The 17,811-nt window shown below is 40.5% G+C and overlaps 1 protein-coding gene and 1 pseudogene across 44 annotated transcripts in view; both read left to right on the forward strand.

Moving 5' to 3' along the window:
* The window catches only part of AHI1 (Abelson helper integration site 1), a 193,900-nt gene that overhangs the window by 145,213 nt on the left and 30,876 nt on the right, over positions 1-17,811 (forward strand). For 34 of the 44 annotated variants that reach the window (XR_014845535.1, XR_014845552.1, XR_014845562.1 and 31 more), the window contains 2 exons: positions 9,601-9,763; positions 14,835-14,935. Coding sequence is in view for 16 of the 44 variants with exons in the window: in XM_085025255.1 (XP_084881381.1) it covers positions 9,601-9,763; positions 14,835-14,935 (264 nt within the window). In the remaining 28 variants the exon portion in view is untranslated. The remainder of the gene's footprint in view (positions 1-9,600; positions 9,764-14,834; positions 14,936-17,811) is intronic. The other 10 variants (XR_014845582.1, XR_014845596.1, XR_014845590.1 and 7 more) reach the window with 1 other exon arrangement.
* LOC146405995 (rho-related GTP-binding protein RhoQ pseudogene) lies at positions 2,774-3,679 on the forward strand (annotated as a pseudogene).

The following is a 17,811-nucleotide window of genomic DNA, read 5'->3' on the forward strand; positions in this document are numbered from 1 at the left end:
GAAGACCCTTTTCCAACTTATTTATCTATGTTTATTTTTTAAGTTTTTTATTTATATATTCATGTGTTTATATTCTTAAACCACTAATTTTTATTTTACTATTTATAAAATAAAAATTCGTGTGTTTACTGTTTTTAAAAAATGTTTTACTACCTCTCATAATAATGTGGCAATGGAAAGGAAGTATCAGAAAAGTAGCATCTACAGGAAAACAAAAACAAGTTATAAATGCAACAGGTTGAAAATTATATAGGTTGTATATAATCTCTATAAGTCACTGCTTTTAACTATGAAGTATAAAATTATAGTATTATACTACAGTTAAATTATACTACATCTACTAAACTGTATGAACTGTGAATAATATGTTGTTTGCAAATACTTGAATTTATTTTTGTTTGAAAATATTGTCTTCATCTAGTTTTTTTAACTGATTTTATATTTATTTATAGCTCATGGTATGTTAAAATAATTTAAAGAAAGTTATTATGCTTTTCTGAAGTAATTCATAAATTTATTAATTTAATATTCAGTATCATCATGCACCCTAATGTTTCTTATAGGCAGCTTAAAAGTAGAAAAACAGCACAGTACCTTGTACAAATATTAAAAGTATCCTTTTTTTGAGAAAGGCCACCAGAACAGAAACAATGAAACAGCTAATAAAATGGGATCTCCCTAGACCAGGAATTGTTCACTGCTTTCTCCCCAGTCAGTAAAAGTAGCTCAGGCACCAGTATGTGTCTAATACTTATTGCTGGATGAACAGATTTAATCTTTCAATTTTGCTTGCTTTTCTATTTTAAAATTTTCACTAATCCTTGAGAGGCTGTAGGTAAACCTAAGAAATGTTTACTATGACTCCTAGTTGCAGTTTGAGCATGAGCTTTTTGGAAAAAAATTATGAAGTAGATGTTAAATTACTCAAATCTGGAGCTAGTCAGCATTTTGGTGAGCCAAGGGAAACTAAGAAAGATAAGTAAAACTAATAGGAAAGGAGGAACAGGTTTCCTTTTTTCAGTTTTGCCAGTAACAAATTGTTACAAGATTTTGGTTTTCTGTTTTAAATTAGGTTTCTCATCCATGCAGTTGCACACTTGAAATGTACAGAAAATAAATGCACATGTTGCCTAAAGTAAGTCATTGAAATAAAGTTAACTAAACCTTAAGCACATCAGAATCACCTGGCAGGCTTGTTAAAACAGATTACTAGGGCTCAACCCCAGAATATATGGTTTCATTTGGTCTGGAATAGGGCCCTAGAATTTGCATTTCTAACCAGTTTCCAGGTAATGTTGCCACTGATGATCTCGAGACCACACTTTGAGCACCCTAATCTAAACCAATGATTCATAATCCTCCTTTTGCTATCCCTCTCAAGGAAAGAAAAAAAAAATTACGCTATTATTTCTTTTTTTTTTTTTTTTTTGCTATTTCTTTGGGCCGCTCCTTCGGCATATGGAGGTTCCCAGGCTAGGGGTCAAATCGGAGCCGTAGCCACTGGCCTACGCCAGAGCCACAGCAACGCGGGATCCGAGCCGCGTCTGCAACCTACACCACAGCTCACAGCAACGCCGGATCCTTAACCCACTGAGCAAGGCCAGGGACCGAACCTGCAACCTCATGGTTCCTAGTCGGATTCGTTAACCACTGCGCCACGACGGGAACTCCCCTATTTCTTTACTAACAAAAAAAAACTGTAGTCCAGACTATAAGGGTCTGCATTCTCTTGTTTTGTTTTGTTTTGTTTTTTAGGCTATAACCAGTAACAAAGATATGTTTTAGAGCCTTTTTCAATGAAGCACTAATGATTCAGAATAACCAAGTTATGTGACTTGTGCTTTCCAGTAAGAAGGGGTTTAATTGATAGCAATCATCATATAAAATGAGTAGCTTTATTTGTGAAATCCGAAAGTTAAATCAGTCCTCTTTGTCAAAGAAGAAAGAAGTATTTCCAAATGGTGAATTCCAGAGACGTGCCGTATCACCACTATTCTTTAATTATTACTAGGAGGCTTTTCCTGTGTGGTGTTGTAACAAACAAGCTTTTCTAATTCATGTATGATCACAAATAATATAGTCTCACTATCACCCAACAAATTAGTATTTTGAATTTACTTTTAAAATCTGTGGATGCTATTCTTTTGGAGTAGTTATTCAAATATCCGATATGATAGAATTTTAAAACTGGCAAGTATATCGCCTAGCCTCTGGTCCAAACCTCTTAGTTTACAGACATCCAATTTGAGTGTTTTGTGATGTATTTTAACCTCTGAGGCTCAGAAAGGACTGGAAACTCACTGTCTTGATTCCTACTTGGGTATTCCTCTCATAATCCTTAGTAGTTACTTTACCAGAAAGTATTTGGAATTAAGTGTTTTCAAATATTTGCTTGATGATGTGTTTAGGTTCACATGTACTAGCATTATATAACAGGGTAGGAACGGTTAGGAACAGAGAAAATAAACTGTAATTACTTACTTTATCTCTATTTTCTTAATCTATTGTTACCCAGATAAGATCAGTTAAAAATAACAGGACTTTGATTTCTTTTTTATGTATATCTTTAGAGTTGTCTTACTTAGTGTTCATGGAAATAATCATAAGAGATTGTATTTCTACCACATGATGCTAGAAATAAGGTTATAGGTTTTTTCATTCTTTCCATGAAATGAAATGTAGTCCCAATGTCACTCTTAGTAAAGGAGTCATTTGAATGTTTAATAATGTGCTTTTATACAATTCAGGATTTACTGCTAAATTTGATTTTCTACTAACTTTTTAAATCTGCTCTTTTTTTTACTCTAAAGACCAAATATTCCTTGACATAACTGAAAAGTGAGACTTTCTTGAAATTTATTTTATTTTACTTGATAAATAATTACAAGGGGGCAGCAGGCAGGCTTAGCCAATGGGGAGACTGGCGGAGGTGGGGAGACCATGTCTAGAGGCTGGCCAGCCACAGCATAGCTCATGGGTCAGCATAGTGATGCTTGGGTGGGTGGTGGTTGCAGCTGGGCAGTGGGCAGGCATGCCTACCCATGGCTATGCCCCCAACACCTTCCTGGAGGATTTCGTGCCTGTTATCTTCAACTACTACATGGTCAGTGTCACCATAGGGCATAACTAGTACCTCCTGGTTCTCTATGACGTGGCTAAAGAGGGAGATAATGAGCAGACAAGAAGACTGTGATCATCTGAGGCTTTTATCTTGTCCAGTGATTGATGTCCTCTTACATGTTTCTCTGTGGAAAATCTAGCCTCATTTCAAAATGTGAAAGAGGAGTAGGTACCAGAACTTAAGAAATACACATGAAATATACCCTTCATATTAATAGGAACTCAGATTCATCTCTGAGGTGACCCCAAACCATAGCAAGACTGAAAGATACGAAAGGAGAAGCTATGTGTCTAGAACAAGGATGGAAACTAGCAAACGAAATGGGAGCATGCTGCCAGGTGGTATGTTCAACTGTAACCCATCAGGGATTGAGGTGTTTGGTGAGGTTATCATAGCCATTTTAACTCCAAAGAAACATACAGTTAAAAAAAAAAATGGATTGGGATGTGTATAAAGTGTTGTTTGAGTACGTGAGAATCATCTCCAGTGACTGGGAAAATGGCTCATTTCTTTCAGAAAGCACATGAGTTGCTACATCTATACCCCATCTCTTATAAATAACGAAGCATTTTAAAACTTGAGATTTTTTTTAAAAACCTTATCCTCAATATTCTATAAAAGTCACTAAGAAAGTTTCCCTATAGATGAGTTCATGAAGCTATCTATAGAATGAACCTACCTACAGAAAAGAAACAAACTTATGACATGGAGAACAGACTGTGGTTGCCAAGGGGGAGAGGGCTTGCGGGATGGATTGGGAGCTTGGGGCTTGTAGACGTAAACTATCGCATTTGCAGTGGATAAGCAATGAGATCCTGCTGTATAGCACAGGAGCCTATATCTAATCACTTGTGATGGAACATGATGGGGGATAATGTGAGAAAAATAATGTGTGTGTGTGTGTGTGTGTGTGTGTATGTGTGTGTGTGTGTATATATATGTATGTATAACTGGGTCACTTTGCTGTACAGCAGAAATTGACAGAACATTGCAAATCAACTGTAATAAAATTAAAAAAAAAAAGAATGTTTCCCTAAAGGTCCAAGAAGCAGTAAACACATCTGAAGCTACAATCTACTATGAATATTTTATTTCGACTAAAAGATACAATCTCTCAGGGGTTTCATGGTTTAAAAAGCGACAATCACATCATGTTGTAACTGTGTGAAAACCAGTGCTATAAATGAAACTACCTGGCTTAGACCGTTGACATTCCTGCTTAGTCTTTATGGAATCTGCACAAAGAAGTATCTTCTCCCTTTGCTCCTATTAAGTGTTCTTATATGTAAGTTGCCTTCTATTTTAGTATATTCTGAGTAGTGAAATAACAAAGCCAACTATGTAGTCAAAAGTCATTCCAAGTATACAAGAGATAGGCCATACTAGAGGGGAACATGTGTAGGATCAAAAAAGAACAGCAGTTTTGTTGTCACTTGAGCACAAGTATAACCTAAATATTTCTGTATGAAAGTTTGATGTTCTTTCTTTAAGAATCCCAAAAAGTGTAAAGGTCATAACTGCATTTATCATGAAGATTAAAAATGTACACATTTTAATGTACACTAAATACTGTAACAAGACTTCCATCAAAAAAATAATTACTACGATGTTATTTTTGTTTCATTTTATGTTAATTGACAATAATCCTGCCAATAACCATAAGAAATGCTCTTAATAAGTCTAAAGACTAAGCTAAAGCTGAGTATTGATGTGTACCCTCATGGGATAAAACTCCATCAGGAAAGAACCATTAGAAATTAGTAGGCTGCCCATCAGAATGGGAATAATTAACAGTCCTGACAGCCAGAATGGAAAAACCTCCTAATATGTGGGGCATTGGGTAGAATTATCAGGAGACTTCCCCTTTGGTAGAGCAGTTTACTAAGTCCTAGAGTAAAGTCTTCCTGAATCTGCCCAAACAAAACTTTAAAGAAAACCTGGAAAGAGTCAAACTGATCTCAAGCAACTACTTGCCAGAAAAAGGTCCAATGCTCTTTAAAGGAATATAAGAAAATCCAGCACTCACCAAAGTAAACTTCATGTGTATTAATTTTCTAAGGCTCTTCTAACAAACTACCTCAAACTTGGTGTGGCTTAAAACAAAGTAATTTATTCTTTGACTGTTCTGGAGGCCAGAATTCTGAAATCAAGTTAAGCAAGTAGAAAGCAGAGGGAAGGGGGTGGGATCCAGATGCTCCATTGGCTGCAGGCCAGCACAGAGAAGTTCCCCAACGATTATGGACCTAGCAGAAGCAGTTTTGGAGGAGAAAGGACTCAAGTGTATGATGTAGTCAACATAACTTATCTTGTGATGACTTGAGGCCATTATGAATATTGATTTTTGGATTGCATCACAGGTAACATTGCATGGAACTTTGCTGCTGAGCAATACTAGTTAAGGTTCCTTCAGTATAGTGGTTTCAGGAACCACTGAGAATTCTTCAGAGTCAACTGCAACAATGAAAAATCTCTCAGAAGACAATGCAAAGAGGAATTCACTTAAATGTCTAGTAACAGCCTGGCAGACTGCTTAAACCAAGAAATAGTGTCTAGCAAGGACTACTATGAAGACCGCAAAATGTGTTAAAAAAAAAAGCAAAACTTGCCACTCCCTCCATGAATGATTGTGCCCAAGCAACTCAGCAGCTTTGAGAAAGGGAAGGAACTCTTGTTTTCAAATATGTAAATAGTGGTCAAAATGTGACCAAGAGGATTTTGTGGAACATTTCATTGCCTAGGTCTGTCGTTACCAACATGTGCACATAAACCCATGTTTTTAAACTTCTGTCTGAAAAGATTAATGAAAGATTTCATAACCACCCTGTCAGCTCAAGATTTGGATCATATTGCTGAAGATATTCTGTCATACCTTCACACCATGTGCAAAAAATGGTATGTTATAGAAGATCCTTCTCAAGAAAATGGTCAAAACAGATCTTCTGCAACAAGACCTACCAGAATAAGGCAAAAATAAAAATGGTATTAATTCAAAACAAACTTCTGCACGGGATTGTGTCTTCCAGTCTTTTGGGAATAACAGCTTCCAATGGAGCTTTACTTTATCCTAAAGCAGTGAGATGACAGTAAAATCCAGTTGGAGATGGGGAAGATATGACTTGTCCAGAATCCACTGCTAAATTAAAACATGCAAAGTTTACTGTGATGCTCAGAAGAGTAAGTGGTCTTCACTTGAGAAGAGGAGAACATATTGATGAAAACCTGCTCTAAGGAAGTTCCCGTTGTAGCTCAGCAGTAACAAACCCAACAAGTATCCATGAGGATGGGGGTGCGATCCCTGGCCTCACTCAGTGGGTTAAGTATCCAGCATTGGTGTGAGCTGTGGTGTAGGTCGAAGACACGGCTTGGATCCTTCTGTTGCTGTGGATATGGTGTAGGCCAGTAGCTGTAGCTCCAATTCATCCCCTAGCCTGGGAACGTCATATGCTACACACGTGGCCCTAAACACATACACACAAACTGGAATAAGCGCAGATTCTCATGAGCCACATGACTTTTGTCATGTGCCTTCAGTAACTTGACTGCCAACACGTGGGCTGTTGGCATATGAAACACACTGACTCTAATAATTTTGCACCTAAATGTCAGTAATGGTATGATGGTGACAAAGCAAGACTGCTTTGGGGGTATAGTCTTCCCAACCATCACCCTCCTTTGGATGGTAGCTGTGGAATTTGGTGATAAGGACATTGCTTCTGTGTCAGGAGATAGCCTTGTAAGAGTGTGGAGCACAGTACTGTGAGCTGGGAAGGACCTAACACGGATGCACGCGAGGCATTGCCCACTTGCAATGCCAGTAAGAGACTGGTAACATGCGATTCATCTGACCATCAGGTTGTGGGACTGCCAGGGCTGCTATAACAAAATATCATTAACTGGGTGGCTGAAACAACAGAAGTCCCTTTTGCTTTGTGCACGTGTGCTCCTGGTATCTCTTCCCTTTTTATCAGGACACTAGGAAGAAGAAGAGCAGGAACAAAGCCCCACTCAGTTTCTGGGACTTGGTGTCAGGTGTCGTGAAAGGAGCACAGTGGGCCTGCAGGTGATCAAGGGGAGTTGGTCTTCTCAGCACAGCCACCTGTTCAAGTTACTGCCCAAAAATGTGTCTTATTGTCCATGAGTGATTAGGATCTCCTGTCCTTCCTGCTTTCCTTTTTGATTCTTCTTTCCCACATTTGTTCCAGGACAAATGATCCGAGACAAAGACGGTCTATAACTCAATCACTTCTTCATACGGCAGAAATTATCACATTATAAATCAATATAACCTTAATTAAAAAAAAAAAAGCTAGCCTATAGGAGTTCCCATTGTGTCTCAGTGATAATGAACCTGACTAGAAGCCATGAGGACGCGGGGTTCGATCCCTGGCCTTACTCAGTGGATTAAGGATCCAATGTCGCCATGAGCGGTGGTGTAGGTTGCAGACTCAGCTCAAATCTGGCATTGCTGTGGCTGTGGCATAAGCCAGCAGCTGCAGCTCCAATTGGACCCCAGCCTGGAAACCTCCATATGCCATGCGTGCGGCCCTAAAAAGACAGGAAAAAAAAAAAAAAAAAAAAGACAGCCTATAAAATATATTTCATTTTTTTAAAAAGTAAAAAAAAAAATACAAGTTTGTCTTGATTCTACCACTTTCTAGTTTAGGCATGTTACTAAATTTCTCCATATATCAAATTCCTCATTTATAAAATGGAAGTAAGAATTTATGCCTTCACAGGATTGTTGTAAAGATTAAGATAACTCACATAAGCAACTAGCAAGAGACCCAGAACATGACAGGCACTCAGAACATTTTGATTAGCCTTCCTCTCCTGTGATATTACCACTCAGGAGAATTCAGAAGAAGTTCGAAGAAGAAAAAATAGAGGGGAAAGTTAAAAATTCCACTTTTTACGCAAGGGAATTGGCATCAATATACCGAGAGTGATAAAAGATTTGTGAAGGTTAAATAGCATCCCACATCGCATATTGTAAACTAGGGACTGTGCTAAGCAGTTCAGTAGTAATTGTATTTTTACCATTTCAGATGAATTGTCATTACTGCCCTTGTATTGTATAGTGACAGCAGTTAATTCCAGTTGTCCATTAAAATCTCCTGGTTAATGTGTTGTTAATACATGTTTGGAATTAATTTAAAGGTACCACAAAGAGTTTTGTGAGCTGTTAAGGAATTCTCGCTTCCCACCTTCTGGGTCTAGGCCTTTCATTGTAGCTGGTCTGGTGCCTCCTTACTCCTGAGGCCTCAGCTTCACTTGCCCTTCTCTTGAGCTTCTTACTTCTAATGCCAGGCTCCCACCATACTGAACTATTTGCAGTTTCTTTTCCCTGGACTCTTCGTACATGGGGTGCAGTCAGCCTGAGACACTCTTTGCATCTCTTCAGCTGGCTATTTCCTGACTATCCTTCATTCGCCTGCAAAACCTAAGCGAGGTACTCCTTCTAGAAATTATCCTATTTATCACTGTATGGTCAGCCCCTGGCTCTGTACCAGACATATTAGAATTTCAGGAAATACTTGTTAAGTGAATGCATCAGTACTCAACCTAAAGGCAGAGGAATATAATGATAATTTTCCATTACATATGTAGTTTGTAACCTATAAATTTTCAAATCCCATTTCCATAGTGAAAAAAGTAGTAGTTTCTTCATCAGTGTGTAAAGTGGGACATAACGTGTCCTACTTTATACACTGCATCACCTCTAAAATGGGTTGAGGTCTGCCTCCTTTTTGTAACTGCTGTAAGGAATTTGTAAGTACCTGTGCAGCCATTCATTTTGTATTTGGGTTTTAAAAAGAAAAAAATAGAGTGTCTACTATAACAAAGCAGAGAAAGAGGATTCTCATAGAAAGGCATTTCCTCTTAAAGTTGTATCTAGTAAAAATAAGTTTATAAAGGTATTTTTAAAGATAGCAGATTTAGACTGTTGATATAAACTACCAAAAACCTGTGTTTGTGTAGAAATACATCTCAAAAAGAGACATTAACAGTAGACCCAGGGGATCACCATGAAATTAGGTAATCAGGTTGTTCCATTGAATTTTTTCTTTTTTTGTAAAATTGTTGACATTCTGAAGAATTTTTTTTTCAGATGCGTCTTCTTAGCACAGGGAATTCGACCCAGAGGTGGTATGAACCAACTCTAAGAATGATGTGTGAGCTGCTTTTTTTATTTGCTTCACAAGTAATTTACTTTAGAAAAAAATTAACATCTGCTATTTTGAAGCTAATCTTAGTGTATTGAATGCTCTTAACCATTTCTCAATCCCACAGTCTTTTATCTTGCTTCTCCTGCTGTGTTCCCACCCCCGCTGATCCCATTAGCAAACCTTGAGACAGCCTCAGACTCACCAAAGTACTGCTTTGGTTTCAGCTGCTCTTCTGCAAGAGGAAGTGAATGTTGGGGGTTTTCTCTGTGGTACAGTTGTGATAAAGCTGTGGTGGTCTTATCTCTCTCTTAGGTAGTGGCGCTTTATGACTACACAGCGAATCGATCAGATGAACTAACCATCCATCGCGGAGACATTATCCGAGTGTTTTTCAAAGATAATGAAGACTGGTGGTATGGCAGCGTAGGAAAGGGACAGGAAGGTTATTTTCCAGCTAATCATGTGGCTAGTGAAAGTAAGTTTCATGCTCCCTTCCTGGTTTACTAATATGGTATAACTGATAGTCCAAGATTTTATCATTTGCTACCCTTGAACCTACTGTCTTGTAACTTTTGCATATGTTTACCAATGGGTATTGCCCTTCATTCTCCTGATGCAACAAAATGAAAAGGAGGGGCATTAATACGCTCACGAGCTTTTACATTGTGAAATGGAATATTTGCTTCATAGACTTCCACCCCGGGGGCCTGCCTATCTAGCTACCACCTTCCTTCAGCCCCTTGTCATTGTCCCTGCCATCAGCTGCACACTCACTCACTCACTCACGTCACCTCTCCCACCACATGGACTTTTCTCCCTTGACAGGCACCCAGAGAACCTCTAGTTCCCCAGCTCCCATTCTTTTTACTTCCCTCATATCTGCAGGCCTTGCTGATATCTGTTCAAACAAAACTGCAGTAGCTTACTCCATTCTCAAGGAAACTAAAGCCCTCATTTGTGGATGGGAAAAAAAAAAAAAAAAAAATGACCTGGCGAAGAAATTCTAAATCTGAGTTTCTGAAAGCTGTAGATTGGCTACCAGGTCTTGAAGGAGAAGTAGAACTAACACAGAGGGCTTAGAAACAAGAGCGTTTAAAGACTGAAGAAAGGGGAGGACAGGAGCAGTGCCTCTTCAGAAGAACACTTCACAGCAGCAGCTCCTCAGGGTGTAGTGGGAAAAGCACGCTCTCCAGGGCTCAGGAGAACTGCCTGCTAATCCCAGCCTGACAGCTGACACTGACATGCCCGTTTCCTCCTGTAAAGCGAAGAAGTTGAGCTCCATCGTCTCTAAGCTCTCTTCCAAAAACACTGAAATCATACAGCTCTGATTTAAAATGTCATAGAGGCGTCCTTGAGAAAACACTCTATGTTTTGAATAGCTATGGTTAAGACTTTTGTTTCTGCAGAGTAATTGTTATAAATAATAGTTGATCTTCAGGCTGGTCTCTGAAGCCCCACTTAACCCAAACTATGGTTGAACAAACATAGCATTGATTTCTAAGCGAAGTTCTGAATTTTGAGGGGAAAAGAGATGAGGGAAAGGAGGAGAAATTTCTGCCATGAATCCTGGGTGCTGGGCTGGACCTTCATAAAATTATTTCTTTTGGGCCCCCTTCTGCTATGGGGTCTGCACCTGGGCCTTTGCTTTCTCCTTGGGAGCCCCAAGTCTCATTGCCGCCCCTTTCCTTAGCTTGTCTCCCACTTTCAGCAGACACCTCCTCTCCAAAGTGTGACCTAGTAGTTCTCTCTCTCACAACAAAATTCTCTCTCTCTCTCTTTTTTTTTTTTTTTTTTGGTCTTTTTGCCTTTTTCTGGGGCTGTTCCCGTGGCATATGGAGATTCCCAGACTAGGGGTCGAATTGGAGCTGTAGCTGCCAGCCTACGCCAGAGCCACAGCAACGCATAATCCGAGCCATGTCTGCAACCTACACCACAGCTCACAGCATCACCAAATCCTTAACCCACTGAGCAAGGCCAGGGATCGAACCCACAACCTCATGGTTCCTAGTCGGATTCGTTAACCACTGAGCCACAACGGGAACTCCTCATTACAAAATTCTTAATATCCTCTGTGCCACGGCGTTAATTCTTCTCTGATTAGTAAATGACTCGTTGCTCCTAAACTCTGAGGTATATTTTTATGTTCAAAGGAGGATGCACAATGGAGAAAATGTAAGGCAGCATGGTAGGAGGAATTTCCGGGACAGGTTAATCCACAGTCATCTCCCATCAACCCCATGCCTCTAACTTCTGGGTCGTCTTAGAAATCCAAGCTGGTCCCTTCTCCTTCCCAGTGACAGCTTCCCTCAGAATCAACAGCTGGAGTTCTGCAGGAGTAGCATCTGTTCTTAAATCATGAGCTGCTCTACAGTCTTGGTCACTGTGGAGTAGATCTCTCATTTTAACTAGATATTATAATCCATTGTTTCTTCCAGATACAAGAGGAAGCATTTAAAATATCTTTTCACTTGACTGTGTAAAAGGATCGTGTATTTCCAGGCAGGATGGTATTAGGTGTAAACTTTACAATCAAGTTAACTTGTTTGCGGAAACAACCTCTTAGACTTGCAAATATTGAGAGGCTATTGATATTTGATCCACAAGAGATTAAAGATTCAATAAAATTTGGTTTTCTTCCATAATAACCAGTGTGCAACTTCTGAAGCATGCTGCAGTGAGGAGGGTTGCTGACTACACACAGAAATCAATTCCATGTCTCAGGGAGTGGCCATCCTTTAATGGCCACAGTTCTTTATTATATCTCAGAATAATTGAGGTTTTCTTCTGGCATCAGTCAACTGCCTGTTGAAAAAGCCTTATAAAGGCTAAAACAAACCAAAAAACTTTCAGAAAAGCTGAGAATGACTGAATTCTCACTTCATCAGAGGTTATTTTCCTTTCTTTTTACCCTGCTTTTTACCTGAATTTAACAAAAACTCACCTGCCCAGTTTTGACATTAGAGGAAAAATGACTGTCAGCAGCATATTCCATTCTAAAAATAGTAGGAGAAATTGTCCTTTATCTTTATCTAAAGCCAGAAATTCAAAGCAAATGATCCAAGGGAGTGTGTGTGTGTGTGTGTGTGTGTGTGTGTGTGTGTGTGAACGTACATACATAATCTCTATCAACCGTTCAATTGAGAGCCATGTCCTTTAAGAAAATGACACAGTAGAAGATATTGGTACCCTTTTGTCACAAAGGACATTCCCTTAGTATCTTAAGCCACTGGGGGGGGGGGACGGGACAAAAAACCTTGTTCAGCTTCCCTTAATCACATGTAACATCCTTTCTAATAAAAAATAAAGAAGCCCAATAATATTAACCCATACACAAAGCCCATTAATATCTCATAATTTTAGAATTTTCGTCAGGTGTGTTTTAGCACTTTCTCTCAATTTAGGGTTACCCAAGTCATTTAATCAAAACAGATTTCCTCTTTAACCCCTCAAAATTTTCACATAACTTTTGTATTCAATGCCATGTGTAGATTAGCTTACAAGAATTTTAGATCCAGGAGTTCCCGTCGTGGCGCAGTGGTTAACGAATCTGACTAGGAACCATGAGGTTGCAGGTTCGGTCCCTGCCCTTGCTCAGTGGGTTAACGATCCGGCGTTGCCGTGAGCTGTGGTGTAGGTTGCAGACGAGGCTCTGATCCTGCGTTGCTGTGGCTCTGGCGTAGGCTGGTGGCTACAGCTCCGATTCAACCCCTAGCCTGGGAATCTCCATATGCCGCAGGAGCGGCCCAAGAAATAGCAACAACAACAACAGACAAAAGACAAAAAAAAAAAAAAAAAAAAAGAATTTTAGATCCAACATTGAGTAGATTCTGTGTTCCGTATCATCCCAGCCCCATGCTTATTTATTTCATACCATCTTCACGTTATCCTTTATCTGTACCTCCACCTGGCAAACCTACCTATTTTTCAGTCTAGCTTACCTCCTTCTTCTTCCTTTGAGCATTTCCCATCCCCCACGTCAGAACTTGCCTTTGTTATTATCTCTCTTTAGAATAATATCACATTCTATTTCTTTTACATGCTATTTTATATTATAGTTAATTTGTGGACATATCTGTCTCTGACCAGATTGTAAACTCCTTGAGAGCAAAGACTGTCTTTGGTCACCTTTGTATCTCCTCCAGTAGTACCTGGCTGATAACCTTACATATAGCAGGTTCTTGGTAAATGGGTATTAAGGTAAAATGAAATAGGAGTTCCTGCTGTGGTGCAGTGGGATGAGAGTCTGACTGCAGCAGCTTGGTTGCTGCAGAGACACAGGTTTGCTCCCCAGCCCAGCACAGTGAGTTAAAAGTTCCAGTGTTGCCACAGCTGCAGCTTGGATTGAGTCCCTGGTCCAAGAACTTCCATATATGCCTAGGGTACAGCCATTAAAAAATAAATAAATAAATAAAATGCAATAAACATCTTCATGACACTTACATAGTAAGTGAAAATAACACTTTCCACATTTCTGAAATCCTGCTCATCAAAAATTGCCAATCGTAAATTATGTTCTTTCGATAACAAATATGTAAGACTAGGAGTTCCCATCATGGCGCAGCAGAAATGAATCCAACTAGGAACCATAAGGTTGCAGGTTCGATCCCTGGCCTCACTCAGTGGGTTAGGGATCTGGCGTTGCCGTGAGCTGTGGTATAGGTCGCAGATGCGGCTTGGATCTGGCATTGCTGTGGCTCTGGCATAGGCTGGCAGTTGTGGCTCCAATTCGACCCCTAGACTGGGAACCTCCATATGCAGAGGGTGCGGCCCTTAAAAAAAAAAAAAAAGACAAACAAACAAAAAACAAGTATGTAAGTCTATAAATTGCCTTAACAGTAAGAGCTGGGTAACTTGTTGTTACACCAAGGAAGTAAATATCAAGGTCTTTAGTTCCAGATTTTGAAACCAGATTTATGGTCACCAGAGGGGAAATGTTGGGGGCGGGGGGATAAATTAAGGGGTTGGGATTGACATGTACACACTACTACATATAAAATTGATAGATAACAAGGACCTACTGTATAGCATAGGGAAATCTCCTCAAAACTGTATAGTAACCTATATGGGAAAAGAATTTGAAGAGAAACAGATATATGTATAACTGACTGACTTTGCTGTACACCTGAAACTAACATAATTTTTTTTCTTTTTTTTTTTGTCTTTTTGCTATTTCTTGGGCCGCTCCTGCGGCATATGGAGGTTCCCAGGCTAGAGGTCAAATCGAAGCTGTAGCCACCGGCCTATGCCAGAGCCACAGCCATGCGGGATCCGAGCCTCGTCTGCAACCTACACCACAGCTCACAGCAACGCCGTGTCGTTAACCCACTGAGCAAGGGCAGGGACCGAACCCGCAGCCTCATGGTTCCTCGTCGGATTTGTTAACCACTGCGCCACGACAGGAACTCCAACTTTCTAAGTCAATTATCCTCCAATAAAAGTTACTTTTTTAAATGTCTTTAGTTCCATATCTGCCCCCTGCATTGTTGTTTTGCCCCAAGGAACAGTGCTCCTCAATTTGATTTCTTGAATTCTTTGTTCAATTCCAGCTCTCTATCATGAACTGCCTCCGGAGGTAAAGGAGCGATCCCCTCCTTTAACCCCTAAGGAAAAAGCCAAAATGGAAAAAGCCTTTTCAGCTTCTCAAAAGGTAAATGTTTTCAAGAATATGTATTATATGTTGTCTGATTTTCACGCTCTCGGGATGAAGTATTACTTTTCATGCTTCTATCCTCCATTGCTTACATTATGATTTCTTCTCATATTGGCACCACCATTATGTAATATGTAAGGCAAACATTATTATAGCCATTTTCCAGATAAGGAAACTGAGGAGGCTCAGAGAGATTAAAGTAGACCCCCAGGTCACAGCCCAAGTGATGGGACGAGAACGCGCAGTGGAACTTGAATACTTTCCATGTTTCACCCTTTCCAACCTCCATGTGTTTGTGTAGCTGCGATACTGACACTGCCATGAGCCCCACCTGAGGCATACACATTTATGCTAAAATCACTGGAGCCCGCACAATAACGATGTTCTGTCTTCCTGGAGCATTCCTCTCACTTGCTAGTAATTGTAAATGTTTTCAGATTGAAATAAAAAGGGATCAAAATCAGCCAAAGAAAAGTAATGTTTTTTAGCTTGTGCCATCAGCTCACTCAGGGATATTAGGCAGAATTCTGATGTTGGTAATGCTTTAGTAGAAAAGTTCAATAAATACTCTACCACCTTATATATTATTTAACCTGTTACGTGACGTTAGCTATTACCTTAGACTGAATAACTTGTTTTTGACTCCGTGAACTGACAGGTGTGTACATTTTTTTTTTCTTAAAAAAGACTGTGTCATGGTAGAAGTTTTTGGCAGTTGATTTTGTCCTGTATCATTCACTCCGTGTTTATTGAGCACTTGCTTCTTGCTGAGCACACTGTCCTCACTGAAATAAGATTGACTAGGCAAGGCACCTGCCCTTAAACAGCCACAGGCTGGTGAGTGAGACCCCAGCAAGCAGGAGGGTAGGCTGCAGTAGGCTCCAGAAGGAAGACCTGTGCACAAGACATTGGGCACGCACAGGAAGGAACCCCCTAAATCTGCCCTGGGGAGTCCAGTAAGAATTCCTACCAGAGGTCAGGCTTACAGGATGAAAAAGTGTGTGCTAGGTAGAGGACCTCAGGAAAAAGCAGTCTAGCAGAGGGAATAACTTGAGTAAGGTGTGATATGGGGTTGTGTTTGGGGACTGTGGGGTCTGATGGGGAGATGGATAAGAGAAATACAGGAGCCAGGCCGAGTGGCTCCACCAAGATGCTTAGAGCATAGCCTTCAGGCAGAGGGGATCCCCTGGAGAAGGTAATCCAGGGAGTGACATGTACAGATTTACAGGACAAAAATGTTAATCTCATGGCAGCATAGTGGATGCATTAGAGGTAGCTGAGACCTGGGGCAGGGAAATTGGTTAAATCCATTGAAACAAAATATAAAAGCCTGAACTGGTGGTGCTGGAAGGAAGGGCTCATAAAGTATAATTGCCAGGATTTTATGATTGATTGGATATGATTGGTGAAGTTGGAATCTAGGATTATGCTAAGGCCCTGGGTACAACTGAATGGGTAGTAATTCCACAGAAATAATAAAAGAATAAGCAAGATTTGGGGAGATGGAGGCAAGGAATGGCGCGAGCAGGCTGTAATGGATTGTCGTGGATGTCTGTCGTGCCCCAGGTGGAAATATTCACTAGGGAGCAAGAAATGCAGGGTTATAATTTGAGAGACGATAGAGCTTCATAATAAAGCAGGGAGGAGTCAGTGTATCCGTGTGTTATATCCGGAGAGATCAAGCTTGTAACCACGGAGAAGGCACAGGAAGAAAGGGTCCTGAGAAAAGCCCACCAAGGACAGAATCCCAGCTGAACCCTAACTAGTATTTAAGGGACAGTCAGGTGAAGGGAAGGAAATTAAGAAAGAATAAAGGGAAAGGAAAGAACCAGAAGAAAAAAGAAGTCGCCTGGAAGCCAGAGGAAAAGAGAATTTCAAGGAGAGTGTGGTCAGAAGTGTCAGAAACAGCCGATCAGTTGTCTGTGTAAGCATTTGGCCGTCAGGAGGACCCTGGTACCTTGGCACTGGTGTCAGGGATTGACACTGGTATGACCAGGACTGAAGGGTAGAATGGCCTCAGCAAGTGAGCTCATGGAAGTCACCCCCCCCAGAGCTCCCCTTGAAATAAGTCATGCAGTGGATAGAGGGAGACCTGGTTCCTCCAAAGGAACTAGAGTAACATGACCTCTGATGTACCAGAGTACCACATAAAATGCTATGCGAAGGAGTCAGGACAGGGAACAAGTTTAGGTTGAAGGTAGATAAAACCAGCACACATGGATGTTAGAGGAAGCAGGTTTTATTAGAAAGACAGGTTGAAGAGTTCCCATCGTGGCTCAGCAGAAACAAATCTGACTAGCATCCATGAGGACACAGGTTCAATCCCTGGCCTCACTCAGTGGGTTAAAGATCCAGCGTTGCCGTGAGCTGTGGTCTAAGTTGCAGACACTGCTCAGATCTGGTGTTGCAGTGGCTGTGGCGTAGGCCGGCGTCTACAGCTCTGATTCAGCCCCTAGCCTGGGAACCTCCATATGCTGCTGGTGCAGTCCTAAAAAAAAAAAAAAAAAAAGACAAAAGGAAAGAAAGACAGGTTTATAGCTCAGTCTTGGCTTAGAGCAGTGATCCTCCACTGAGGGTGATTTTGCCTCCCAGGAGACATCTGGCAATGCCTGGAGAAATTTTTACAGATATCTGCAAGAAAAAGGGGTACTACTGGTGTCTAGTGGAGAGGTCACAGATGCTGCCAAACCTCCTTCAGTGAAGGGTTGGTTGGTTGCCCAGCCATGCAGAGGTTAGTCATTAGCCCTCTGAAACAGGTAACCATGAAAGAGGATGCAGGTATGCTGATAGCATGGAAGTCTAGAAATTAAGGATATCTTCATCTTCTCCAAAAAAGAAAGGAAGGTACACTTCAAATGTGGGGGTCATAGGAG

The sequence above is a fragment of the Sus scrofa genome, chromosome 1 (genome assembly GCF_054392235.1).
Source record: "Sus scrofa isolate SSC_HxYL_T2T_F1_AM1 chromosome 1, Sscrofa_HxYL_maternal_Yorkshire_Landrace_v2.0, whole genome shotgun sequence".
NCBI classification, from domain to species: Eukaryota; Metazoa; Chordata; class Mammalia; order Artiodactyla; family Suidae; genus Sus; species Sus scrofa.